We start from the raw sequence: 11664 nt of genomic DNA, 5'->3' as shown, positions 1-11664 counted from the left end.
TCAATTCGATTTAAATACTGGTCATTTGATTGGTTAATTTTAGAACGCATGCGTCATTTTTGAAATACCCAATTCATATGTAGCAGGTTTTTTTCACAATAATTTTTGTTTATTTATTTTTGTGGATCCCGGGTTTATTTTTTGTTTGGATTCTTTTTCCAATAATATCTTTGATAAATTTTTGATAATGAAATTCTTATTCAAATTAAATCTTCTTATCATTGTAATTTTGGAAAAATTCTTTTTGTATTACTTCGCTATTCCAAATGATCTGCTGTCAATAAAAACTGAACGTTCAATACATTTGGAAATAGCCATTTTATCTGCGCGCGAAAATTTCAAAAAACGTAATGCTATTCGACAAACTTGGTTTCAGAATGTAAAATTTTTAAATCAACAATTTCAATCAAATCAAATTCCAATACGAATTGATACACATTTCATTCTTGGTTCACAATCATGTCAAATTCATCCATTAAATCGTAAAACATTGTATGAATGTTCCGAATTGACCGAATGTGATTCATTATCAAATAAATCTTGGTTATTTGAATTAACAACTCTAAAATCTCAAGATAATTATCGGCCATTTAAAGGTTTTAAAATCAAAATATATCGCCGAATATTGATACATAGAATTGTAATTCGATCATCATTGATTCGAATTTTGAAAACTGTCAATGTACAGATATTGAATGCATTGAACAAGAAAAAATTGTTTGAATTTGAAATCAAACAAAATGAAAATCTAGAAGATCAAAATTTTCATTATGTAAACGTTAACATTTCTTTCGAAGTAGGATCCATATTATTATTTATGATCGATCATAATGTTCCTGAAGCAATATTCGATTCATTATCCACCAACAACGAATGTGCAATGGAAATCTTAAGGGTTTGTAATCAAAATAGAAAAATTCTTTCACAAGTTATAATTCAACATTTTTATCCGATACAGTCATATGATAATCATATTAATGATTATGAATCCGAACCATTCAATCCAAATCAACATCGATTTTTATTAAATTTTGAATGGCAACTTGATTCGAACATTGAATCCAACAACAATAGCTATCATCATCTATGGCAACAAAAAATGAACCAACTTAACGTTCAATTATCGAATGAATTCAATACATTCGGTGATATTATATTTGTTGATTTAATCGATGTTTATCGAAATTTAGCACAAAAATTATTGAAATTTTTTCATCATCTATTTCAATTTCAAAAATCAAACATAACACATGTTCTCAAAACTGATGATGATTGTTATTTGAATTTGGTTCAAATTGTTCGATTGATTATGGAAAATTCTGATTGCACATTTACATGGTTTGGAAGGTAAATTTTCGAATTTGTACCAGTTGTAATAATAATAATCTAAAAAAAATTATAGTTTTCGAAAACAATGGCCAATTAATTATTATGGTAAATGGATGGAAAATGTTTGGACCTTACCTTGGTATCCATCGTTTGCATGTGGATCAGGTTATATCCTCACTAATGATTTAATAAAATGGTTAGCTATAAATCATGATAAACTTTATGCCTATCAAGGTGAAGATGTATCAATGGGTATATGGATGACAGCAATTAATCCGAAAAAAATAGAAGTAAATATCTTTTTATTCTGGAATGTCTGTATAAACAATAATTTTGATTTTAATTTTAATTTTTTTTTCTTAAAAATATATTTTTAAATAGGATAACAGATGGATATGTGGAACAGAAATTGAAACTAATGTCGATTTGAAACAAGCATTAACCGTACCGCAATTAGATCCTGAAATGATGTTTCAGATTCATCAAATGTTTATCAATAGTTGATACTTTTCTTAATGGCTTCAAAACATTTCCATTTATCGGGTAAATAAAATGGTTCAAATACATGTGGAAACGGTGTATCATAGCCAGCAACACGTAAAATTGGTGCTTCAAGATGAAGAAAACATTCTTTCTGTAATGTGGCAGCAATTTCGGCACCAAATCCGGCCGTCAATGGTGCTTCATGTGCTACAATAGCACGACCCGTTTTCTTTACCGAATTGATTACCGTTTCACGATCCCATGGCATTATTGTGGCTAAATCAATCAATTCACATGAAGTATTTAGTTGATCACGTGCCATTTCACAAACTTCATGCAACACATGAACTTGTGTTCCCCAACCAATCAATGTAACATCATCACCTTCAACAAGAACTTCAGCTTTAGATAATGGCAACATATAATCTTTGACAGGAACTTGTTCGACGGCTAATCGATAAAGAATTTTCGGTTCAAAAAATATACACGGATTTTGATCACGAATACAACTGAGTAATAAACCTTTTGCTTGTATCGGTCCACGAGGAATGACAATTTTTATACCGGGGCAATGTGCAAAATAAGATTCAACAGATTGAGAATGATACAATGCTCCGTGTCCAACAGCTCCACAAGGTGCACGAATTGTCAGACCACCACAATCAAATTGATTACCCGATCGATAACGAAATTTTGCTGCTTCATTTACGATTTGATCAAAGGCCGGAAATATATAATCAGCAAATTGAATTTCTGCGATAGCCGTAGCACCAGCTGCAGCCAAACCAATACCAAAACCAACGATACCTTGTTCACATAATGGCGTATTGAATATTCGATCTTTACCGAATTTATCTTGTAGATTCACTGTACAACGAAAAACACCACCAAACGATACATCTTCACCGAATATAACTGCTTTTGGATCGGAAACTAATGCAATTTCAAGAGCATTATTGATCGCCTGAAATAGATTCATACGTGTTGTATCGCCATCTGAAACGGCTGCTGTATCTGGTTTGAAAGCAAAATGTGATAATGTTCTTGATGTCTTTGTAATAGCTGTGGAATTATTGATAGATGTGATCAGAATTCGACCTAAAATTGATTTGATCATTTTTTCTTCGATGGATTCTAGAATAATTTTCTCATAAATTTGTCTATTTCTTCTTCTTTTTTTTAATCACCGATGATTGCGATGTGAAACATAAATAAAGAAAAATATCTTGATGACCTTCACACAAATACAAACACAGACGAAAAAACACCACACATCGAATGATAATATTGGATCATCGTCATACGATCAATGAAATCTGAACACTGAATAACTTGTTTTTCTGTCGTCGTCGTCTTTATTTCTATTTTATCAAATTTTTTCTTCATTTAGAAATTATTAGTTAATCAAATTGTTTGCTATCAGCATAGATATTATTATCAATATTGTATAGCTTAGCTCTAAAAATGATAAGACATTAAACTTTTATAATTATCTTTTCTGTTTTAAAAGACGATTCATTAGATCAAAACGATTACCATCCGGTTGTAAACAATGTATCATATCATTATTTAAATCTTGCGCCAACAAATAACCATTATCATCGATACCTATTATACGTGCTTTATATTGAGGCTGTTGTTGTTGTTGTTGACCATCATCATTATTATTATTATTATCATAAATATCAACAATATCATCCGAATGTATCCAATTCGAACAATAAAGTTGTTGAATTTCAGCAACTTGACCATTGGTTAACATATGATATAGCCGTTCAAAACAATTCAAAATACGGGCAATCATAGATTCTCGTGAGATTGGTTTCAATTTTTTATTCGAATCCATTTGTTGATCATTGTAATGTTCAATTACTTCATCCAAACATACACTAGGCAATCGGTTCGAAACATTCATACCGATTCCAATCTGTACATTAAGATGATATTCAAAGGAAAATGATCGAACCAAAATACCGCACAATTTTGATCCAGATGGCATGAATAATATATCGTTTGGCCATTTAATTTTTACGTTCAATTCATCACTTGGTAATGCCATAATAACCGATAATGATGCAATATGCTGAATCAACGTTATTTTTGACAGTAATCCACTTGTATATGGTACATGTAGATTTATTGTAAACATTGCACAACCAAATGGTGATAGCCATTGATTATCACTACGACCAAGACCAGTAGTTTGATAATTTGCAATTGCAACAATCCCATCAATTTTTGAAACATTATTTGCCATTTTCATTGTAGATTCGGTTACATTTTGAAACAATAATGATCGTCCAATAGATTCGGTGCGAAGATTATCAAAATAATTTTGAATATTGAAATTTACAATTTCAGTTGATTGTTGTCGACAAAGTTGATCTATTCGATTATTATCCAAATAATAGACTATATCATCATTTGTTGATGGTGAATCGGAACGAAATTGTTCACAACCGGGAAATTCTTTAAGCTTTAATGAACAAACACGTGGCCAAATATGAAAAATATTATTTCGTGAATCAAGCAAAAACATTTCATTGCTATTATCCATAATAATTGTAGGGGATTTTATTTCTGTTTCCGCAATCGGTGACGGTGGAATAAGGGTGAGTATTTTTTCAACAAAATAATCATGATTAAAATTTTTCATTGAATTCGATGATTGCAACAAATCTTCATAATTGAGTATTAATTTGTCTAAATTAATTGTCTTTATCCATGTTGATAAATCGCTTTCATTGCCCAAATTATTATTTGTTATGATCAATAAAGCTTTTGCCGAAAGTAAACGAGTATTCGTTCGAAGATCAGATTCATTTACACCATAAACAACAAAACGATTCAATCCATACAGATTATTAATAGATTTTTGAATAGAATCAATAATAAATGATATGTAATCGGATGTTTTTGAATTTGATTTTCGAAAATGTACTAGAATATTTATCAATGCTTTTTTCTTGATGAAAGACATATTTTTTTCGAATAAAATTATCATAAATAGTTGACGTTTGCTGTTGGGTTATGAGCCAAAAAAAATTTAGTTCATCAAATGAAATCGATGCTCATTCAATCATAACATCCGTGGATAGCGCGACAAATCATTTATATTAATTTAGAGGTGAAAAGAGTCAGTGAATATAAAAAAAAGTAAACAAATAACCTATTTGGTTGATTAGGATTTTTTTTCATTTCTTTTCCAATTCAAATAAATATTTTTTTTCCTCTTATCATTGATATTATCGATGTATAATTTTTTTAGAGTATAATGTTGCGAGAGAAAAATAAGAGTCCACGATTGTGACATGTGATGACACTTGATGCTAATCACTAATGCCATCTGTTGATTTGAACAGTTTGAATTTTCAAGATTTGTCCATTCTTTTTGTCTGTACATGTTCAACAATCGAACGTTTCCAATCGAAATTTTTCGAACGTATATCTTGAAGAATTCGAATCTTTTGCTTTAATGAAAGACGTTTTGATCCGTATTGCCAAATAACAAAACGATCGATTGGTACACCCATACGGCGAATTTTCATTTTTTTCAATGATGGTGTAAGAAAATCCTGATTCATTAAACGTTCTGGTATGGCAGGCAATACATATGACCAATTTGGATTATATTCTAATGCTGTTTTTGTTTCGAATGATGTAAAACAGACAATTTGTTGAGGATCAGAAACTAATGACATTAATTTTTGTTCAGTATGTTCAACTGATTCACTTATATCTGGAAATGATTGTTGTAATGATTTCCATAAATAATGATCATAATCGATACCACAGAGAATAATTTTAAATGGATCATTCATTTGTTTAAGATTAAAGTGAATTAAATGTGACAGATCATTAGCTACTTGTACACATAAGTGTCTTGATAAATAGGATGAATAACTAAAATCAATGAATAGATTTTGTCCAAACCAATGAGCATGGCGAAATTTTTCTAATGATAAACGTCGAAATTTAGGATTGATTCTTGTGAACAATGAATTATGCCATAGTCCATAGATTAAATTTCCATTTGAATCAAACAAACCAGATCGATCTAGAATTTTAACATCTTCAATGGATTGTTTTTGTTCGATTTCTGTAATCGATTGTTGTTTCAATTCTTTTTTCAATAGCCGTTGTAATTCTTTGCGATGTAATTTGCGTATCTGTCGACGAATATCACTTAATGCCGTTAATGGAAGTAGATTTTCAACATCGTCAACAGTCAATGTACTTGGTACTGGTTGTAGATCATATTTCATTTCATCATAAATGTTGATTATTTTTTCAATTTTCATTCGATTTATTTCATTATGATCATTTTGCTGAAATAATTGAACAAAATCTTCCAGACAAACATTAACGAATGGTTTTTCATTATCAATTTTTTCACTTAATTTTTGTAAAAATTTTGGATCATATTTATGTTTTTTAGTGGCGAAAAATCTTCGAACAACAACTGTTCCATGACGCCAAAACATTGTTCTTTGGAACATGTTTATTACGCTGTTTTATGAAACGGTGTACACAAAGAATTATTCTAAAAGTATCGATTTTATCGATACTCGCGTATCATTTTGATTCTTCAAATAATTCAAAGTTTTTTTTTGCTCATTTTCCATGGAGATTAATTTATTGATTATCTTTTTTCTGATAAGATTTTTTTCTTTTTCGTTAATAATTGTACAAAAATGAGGATTATAATATTGAAATTTCCAACCAAAATTTCATCAAATTTTGATTTCAATTTCAACAAAACATTGCAACATTAACCTTCAAGATGGAACAATATAATTCTTCCAGTTTACAACTTTGGAAAAAAGATCTTTATCGAATTAATGATTCGGATCTAGTAAAATCTATTGGTTATCTTACAAAAACTACAAATCATTATATAATGGTTACTCATGATCGTTGTACAACATATATGCTTTGTCATATCCGTTATCGTAGTCTAACACCAGACGGTAGGCCAAAATATGTTCAGGAACAACCGATAAAAGTCGATGAATTGAATGGTAAACATATACAACAAATCGATCATGGTTATGATTTTATCTTGATTTTAGTTGATGATGGTATCGTATATCAATTTGGTGATGAATATTCTGAATGGACACCTTTAAAACAATTCAAATGTATTTCGAATGTTGATCGATTTAAAACTATTAAATGTGGCCGTGATCATTGCCTATTTTTACGTAATGATGGTAAATTATTTGCAATGGGTACCAATCGTTCCGGACAAATTACAGGTAGTGAAGAATCATACAAACGTATGATTGATACAGGATTGGAGAATGTTTCCGATTGTTTTTGCGGTGGTAATCATTCATTCGCTGTTACCAAAGATGGCAACATATTTGCATGGGGCGATAACGAAAGTGGACAACTTGGCCTTGGTGATACAAGAAATAGACATCAGCCAACATTGGTAAAGTTTCCGGATTCAATTCAAAATGTTTGGCTAAAAGATATCGCTTGTGGTCAAGATCATACATTGTTTCTATTTGAAAATGGTCATCTATATGGTTGTGGTTCAAACAAAGACGGTGAACTTGGTCTAAAACGAATCAAACATGAATCTCAAATTCATACATTTCCAACATTGATTCCAATTCCAACTCACGTGTCCGCTATTGCTTGCCTTAATTCTGAACGATTTTCATTAGCAGTAAATAATGATAATCATTATTATGCATGGGGTGAATTGGATAGAGAACGAATATTTCGACCAAGAAAATTGAATAAATCTATACAATCATTTGCCGATGTAACTGCATTATACTTTAAAGATTATCCATTTACATTTGGCATGACAAAGATTCTATAATTTATTTTAGGATACAATATATTCTTGAATAACAAAACAATTTTTAGAAAAAAAAAGTTGTTCGAATGAATTGTTTTCAAATAAAGTATTTTGTCTTAAAAAATTTTTTGATCGATTGTTTCTCGTTCTTCCCACAATGTTTTTCCGCTACAAGCACAAACTTTTTTAGTATTATTCAATATTTTTGAAGCACGTGCAATAACACTTGCAGCAATAATATCACCATTATCATTTTTTCTTACAGCTAAACTTTGACCAATTTTTGATGATATATCTAAATTGTCTATTTTTTTCTTCACCGACAATTTACCATCGATCGATTGAACATTTGTAGCAATGTTGAAAATTTCGGAACCGATTGATTTTAGATCAGAATCACTTAAATCACCATATTCATGTATACCAACATTGTATGATGATGAATCAGTGAATCCATCGATAACCGCATCAAAAAGACATTGTTTTTGTTCATTTTGAATAAAACGAGCAACACCAAAAACACCGGGATAATGATCAGATCCTCGTAATTCACCAACTGCAGCTATAAAATTACCAGTACCACGAATAATTGTATTCAATTGTAATTTATTTTCCAATAGATTTTGTATTTCAAATGCACTTGGACTCGATTCATTCAAACGTAACACTAAACGTTGATTAGCTACATTAATTTCATCGATATGAACCGAAGGTAAATTCTTTAATTCTTCAATAATTTTAATTCGACATGCATCACATTTCATTAGAACAGCAAATTCAACCTTCATGAAATTGTAAAAATTTCAATTAATAAACAATAAAATTAATTGATCAACAATTATTCTAATTACTTGAAAACTAAAATCATTTGTAGCTGTCATTGTAAATTGTTTGTCAGAATTTTCTGAGAATAAAAATTTAAAAAAAAAAATTCGTGATAAATAAAAATGCGCATTCGAAAACAGCCGATTCTGCAGAATAAACCGTTCATCGGATACGTATCACAATGATATTATTCTTTTGATTTTGATTCGAAAAAATGTTGTTTCGAATGAAACATTGAAAAATTATGTTTCGTCGATTGACATTTCGTCTGATATTCATTATAATTATCTGTATAGTTTTTTTACAATCATTATTAATTTTATTATCCACATTTTTATTTAATTATAATCCATCTGTTTTGGATCATCATTCGATTATCAACAAGGATCATAATGAATGTGTAATTGATGATAAACAAGCAATTAGTGCATTAAATCGTATACAAACCTTAAATTGTCGCCGAAAATTAATCGATACTTTTTGTAATATAAAATTTCAATCATTATGGCCATCAAGATTACAAAATGAATGTCCGGAAAATTATGATGGAAACAAATTACTTACCTGTTTGGAATTTCGATCCGAATTTCTTGATCATTTTGTCGATAAAAAATCTAATAAAATTTTACGTATAGATCCTGAACAACAATTCAATCATAATGATTGTACGGATCTTTGTATGCAAATTGATTTTACATTTGCATTATTCATATCGAATCAATATTGTATTTGCACTCATAATTATGATTCAATTATTGATCGAACAAATTCTTTAACTAATCATACAGAATGTGATTTACAACGTGCCATACATTCCAAATATTCATCCAATTTTTTATTTATCATTTCAACTGGTGTAAAAAGTATGTTTTTTTCGGAAAAAAATCCATATTGTATTTCATAAAATTTTTTACAAAATTAGAAATCATTCGCAAATTACCACCCTTAATCACAACGGATAATTATGGACAAAATTTTACTCGACCAAAAATAGTCTTTCTTTTATTGCTTAGTGGTCGTTCAACACTTCAAGTAAATAGATTGATGTTAAACATTTTTAATTATCATCATTACTACCTCATTCATGTTGATGCTGTATGTCAATTTTGTTTTGTTTTTTTTTAAATTGATTCGATTGTTTATGATTTAATTTTTTTTTAATAGCATGATAACTACCTCTTTGCTGAACTTGAATATTTACAACGAAAATATCCTGCCAATATACGATTAACGCAACAAAGATTTAATACAATTTGGGGTGGTTCCAGTCTTTTGACAGCGATTTTATTCTGTATTCATGAAGCATTAAACAAATGGAATGATTGGAATTTCATATTGAATCTAAGTGAATCTAGTTTTCCAATCAAGTATGAATGCAAAACAAAAAGATGATTTCTTCATTATATTAACAATGATGTTTATAATATTTCTATTTCATTAGGAAAATCGAACAATTAGAGCATTATCTGGCCAAAAATAATGAACGAAATTTTATCAAATCACATGGAAAAAATACATTCGATTTCATTCAGACACAAGCATTAAACAAAGTATTTATACAATGTGAACGACGTATGTGGCGTCTAACCGATCGATCATTGATCAAAGGTATTGTTTGGGATGGTGGTAGTGATTGGATGATATTGAGCCGATCTTTCTCTAATTATGTAACCGAAAAATTAAATGATGAATCTAGTCTTGTATATGGTTTACGTAATTATTTTGAATATTCTCTACTACCAGCCGAGGTATGGAATTAGTTTGTTCTTTATAAAAATATGTCGATTTCAAATCTTTTTATTTTTTCAAGAGTTTTTTCCATATAGTTTTACGAAATACAGCCTATTGTACGACGATAATTGCCAATAATTTATTGGCAACTAATTGGAATCGTAAACGTGGTTGTAAATGTCAACAGAAAAAAATTGTCGATTGGTGTGGATGTTCACCAAATGTTTTTCGTCTTTATGGTTCAACAAATAGTCGTGGTGATATTTCACGATTAATGGCAACCGAAACACGACCATTATTTTTTGGTCGAAAATTTTCTCCATTAATCGATAAACAGATAATTGATTTTGTTGAGCTAAGATTTTTGGGTCAAAATAATAATTTGGGTAAAAATCATGGTTTTTATCTTGAAAATATTTATCATTCTAGATTTGATTCGTTGAATCAATTGCCTTTGTTTCGGCGAAATTTTTTCATATATTTTGCTCTTCAACTTCTAACATCTTTATGTTCGGATACTTACAGTAATCAAACTGAAATCGAAATAATCGAAACAGATCTTTTGTTTCATAATTCCAATGATTTCTATGGTACAGTCATTCGATTTCAAGAATCTATTCACCGATTCCAAATCGATATTTTATTGCGAACGTTTTCCAATCAAACCATTCTTTTTGATTCATCATCTGGACCGAAATTAAAATCCATAAAGGTATTTTGATTGAATTTTTTTTTCTCTAAGCCAATAATCATGAAAATTTCCTCATTTTTTTCTCTTTAAAATAAAGATTTGCAATTCATTCGATGAAAAAGATGAATATTTTCATAATTTTGATTGTCTACTGGATCAAACAAATCGATTAGAAATTTGGCATGAATGGCAAACATTTTTTGGTGTTTATCATATTTGTTTTGTTTTTATTGATCCATTCAATCGTATTGCAAATAAAAATCAAATCATATTGAACAATACAAAAATTATTGATAATGAACGAATCGGTTTATTATATAGACATGATTATCCTCTTATGAATGGATTATGGAAATTGATTATTTTGGATGAATCTACCGATGCGATCCTGGGTATTACACAATTTTTTATTCTTTCGGATGATGATCATCATATAAACGATATGATAATACAATCAAATTATTCATATGATCAATCGATTACATCCATAATGATTAAATATCCAGAATTTTTTCCCAACAATAGTTATCATCTATCAACAATCAACAAAATTTGGTACATTAATCAACATTGTTTTCATCTATCTAATAATGATAATCAACATTTATGTAAAAATTTTCAAATCTATCATCATAATTACTGTGATCAAATTGATTGGAATATTGACAAACTAAAAGCCCTTTATTCATTTTAAAGTTATGAAATATTTTTTTTCCTATTCAAAAAAAAATTATTGGGAAAATTTCGCATGCAATCAAAAATACGTAATGATCATTGAAATCGTAATCAC

General features: G+C 29.3%; 7 protein-coding genes across 7 annotated transcripts; 3 read left to right on the top strand and 4 right to left on the bottom strand.

Annotated features, from left to right (window-relative positions):
• The first annotated feature begins 113 nt into the window (after positions 1–113).
• LOC113790809 (UDP-GalNAc:beta-1,3-N-acetylgalactosaminyltransferase 2-like) lies at positions 114–3304 on the top strand. Its single transcript, XM_027340514.2, has 4 exons — positions 114–895; positions 959–1347; positions 1403–1619; positions 1711–3304. Exons 1-4 carry the CDS (start codon positions 188–190, stop codon positions 1831–1833), a joined length of 1437 nt encoding a protein of 478 aa, XP_027196315.2. The 5' UTR covers positions 114–187; the 3' UTR covers positions 1834–3304.
• On the bottom strand, positions 1651–2929 carry BckdhB (Branched chain keto acid dehydrogenase E1 subunit beta). The gene has a single exon (XM_027340517.2). It carries the CDS (start codon positions 2927–2929, stop codon positions 1823–1825), a length of 1107 nt encoding a protein of 368 aa, XP_027196318.2. The 3' UTR covers positions 1651–1822.
• On the bottom strand, positions 3302–4816 carry Hcs (holocarboxylase synthetase-like protein). The gene has a single exon (XM_027340513.2). It carries the CDS (start codon positions 4814–4816, stop codon positions 3302–3304), a length of 1515 nt encoding a protein of 504 aa, XP_027196314.2.
• Positions 4817–4961: 145 nt separating this feature from the next.
• LOC113790811 (mitochondrial ribonuclease P protein 1 homolog) lies at positions 4962–6384 on the bottom strand. The gene has a single exon (XM_075821851.1). The coding sequence runs from the start codon at positions 6309–6311 to the stop codon at positions 5184–5186; it is 1128 nt and encodes a 375-aa protein (XP_075677966.1). The 5' UTR covers positions 6312–6384; the 3' UTR covers positions 4962–5183.
• A 72-nt stretch (positions 6385–6456) lies between these two features.
• On the top strand, positions 6457–7757 carry LOC113790815 (RCC1 and BTB domain-containing protein 2-like). The gene is made up of 2 exons (XM_027340519.2): positions 6457–6833; positions 6885–7757. The coding sequence occupies exons 1-2, from the start codon at positions 6596–6598 to the stop codon at positions 7646–7648; spliced, it is 1002 nt and encodes a 333-aa protein (XP_027196320.2). The 5' UTR covers positions 6457–6595; the 3' UTR covers positions 7649–7757.
• Positions 7625–8604, bottom strand: LOC113790817 (uncharacterized). Its single transcript, XM_027340522.2, has 2 exons — positions 8479–8604; positions 7625–8409 (listed from the first exon to the last, which is right to left on the bottom strand). Exons 1-2 carry the CDS (start codon positions 8506–8508, stop codon positions 7744–7746), a joined length of 696 nt encoding a protein of 231 aa, XP_027196323.2. The 5' UTR covers positions 8509–8604; the 3' UTR covers positions 7625–7743.
• Positions 8585–11569, top strand: oxt (Xylosyltransferase oxt). Its single transcript, XM_027340511.2, has 6 exons — positions 8585–9315; positions 9375–9547; positions 9617–9819; positions 9894–10200; positions 10263–10895; positions 10972–11569. The coding sequence occupies exons 1-6, from the start codon at positions 8697–8699 to the stop codon at positions 11566–11568; spliced, it is 2532 nt and encodes an 843-aa protein (XP_027196312.2). The 5' UTR covers positions 8585–8696; the 3' UTR covers position 11569.
• Positions 11570–11664: the final 95 nt, after the last annotated feature.

Source organism: Dermatophagoides pteronyssinus, unplaced genomic scaffold, assembly GCF_027571235.1.
Source record: "Dermatophagoides pteronyssinus isolate colony J.1.1.1.1 unplaced genomic scaffold, Derpt_VIB-CSIC_2022.12 sq0013, whole genome shotgun sequence".
NCBI classification, from domain to species: Eukaryota; Metazoa; Arthropoda; class Arachnida; order Sarcoptiformes; family Pyroglyphidae; genus Dermatophagoides; species Dermatophagoides pteronyssinus.
The sequence above is the reverse complement of the archived record's forward strand: the minus strand, read 5'-3'. Positions and strand labels throughout refer to the sequence as shown.

Excerpts from the sequence above, each read along its gene's own strand:
- LOC113790809 (XM_027340514.2), top strand. The coding sequence starts at position 188 with ATGAAATTCTTATTCAAATTAAATCTTCTTATCATTGTAATTTTGGAA. Across the intron at positions 896-958 it reads GTGCAATGGAAATCTTAAGG|TCATATGATAATCATATTAA; the intron begins GTTTGTAATCAA and ends TATCCGATACAG. Across the intron at positions 1,348-1,402 it reads ACATTTACATGGTTTGGAAG|TTTTCGAAAACAATGGCCAA; the intron begins GTAAATTTTCGA and ends AAAAAATTATAG.
- BckdhB (XM_027340517.2), bottom strand. The coding sequence starts at position 2,929 with ATGATCAAATCAATTTTAGGTCGAATTCTGATCACATCTATCAATAAT.
- Hcs (XM_027340513.2), bottom strand. The coding sequence starts at position 4,816 with ATGATAATTTTATTCGAAAAAAATATGTCTTTCATCAAGAAAAAAGCA.
- LOC113790811 (XM_075821851.1), bottom strand. The coding sequence starts at position 6,311 with ATGTTCCAAAGAACAATGTTTTGGCGTCATGGAACAGTTGTTGTTCGA.
- LOC113790815 (XM_027340519.2), top strand. The coding sequence starts at position 6,596 with ATGGAACAATATAATTCTTCCAGTTTACAACTTTGGAAAAAAGATCTT. Across the intron at positions 6,834-6,884 it reads AAAAGTCGATGAATTGAATG|TTGATGATGGTATCGTATAT; the intron begins GTAAACATATAC and ends TCTTGATTTTAG.
- LOC113790817 (XM_027340522.2), bottom strand. The coding sequence starts at position 8,508 with ATGACAGCTACAAATGATTTTAGTTTTCAA. Across the intron at positions 8,410-8,478 it reads CAAATGATTTTAGTTTTCAA|GTTGAATTTGCTGTTCTAAT; the intron begins GTAATTAGAATA and ends AATTTCATGAAG.
- oxt (XM_027340511.2), top strand. The coding sequence starts at position 8,697 with ATGTTTCGTCGATTGACATTTCGTCTGATATTCATTATAATTATCTGT. Across the intron at positions 9,548-9,616 it reads ACCTCATTCATGTTGATGCT|CATGATAACTACCTCTTTGC; the intron begins GTATGTCAATTT and ends TTTTTTTAATAG. Across the intron at positions 9,820-9,893 it reads GAATCTAGTTTTCCAATCAA|GAAAATCGAACAATTAGAGC; the intron begins GTATGAATGCAA and ends CTATTTCATTAG.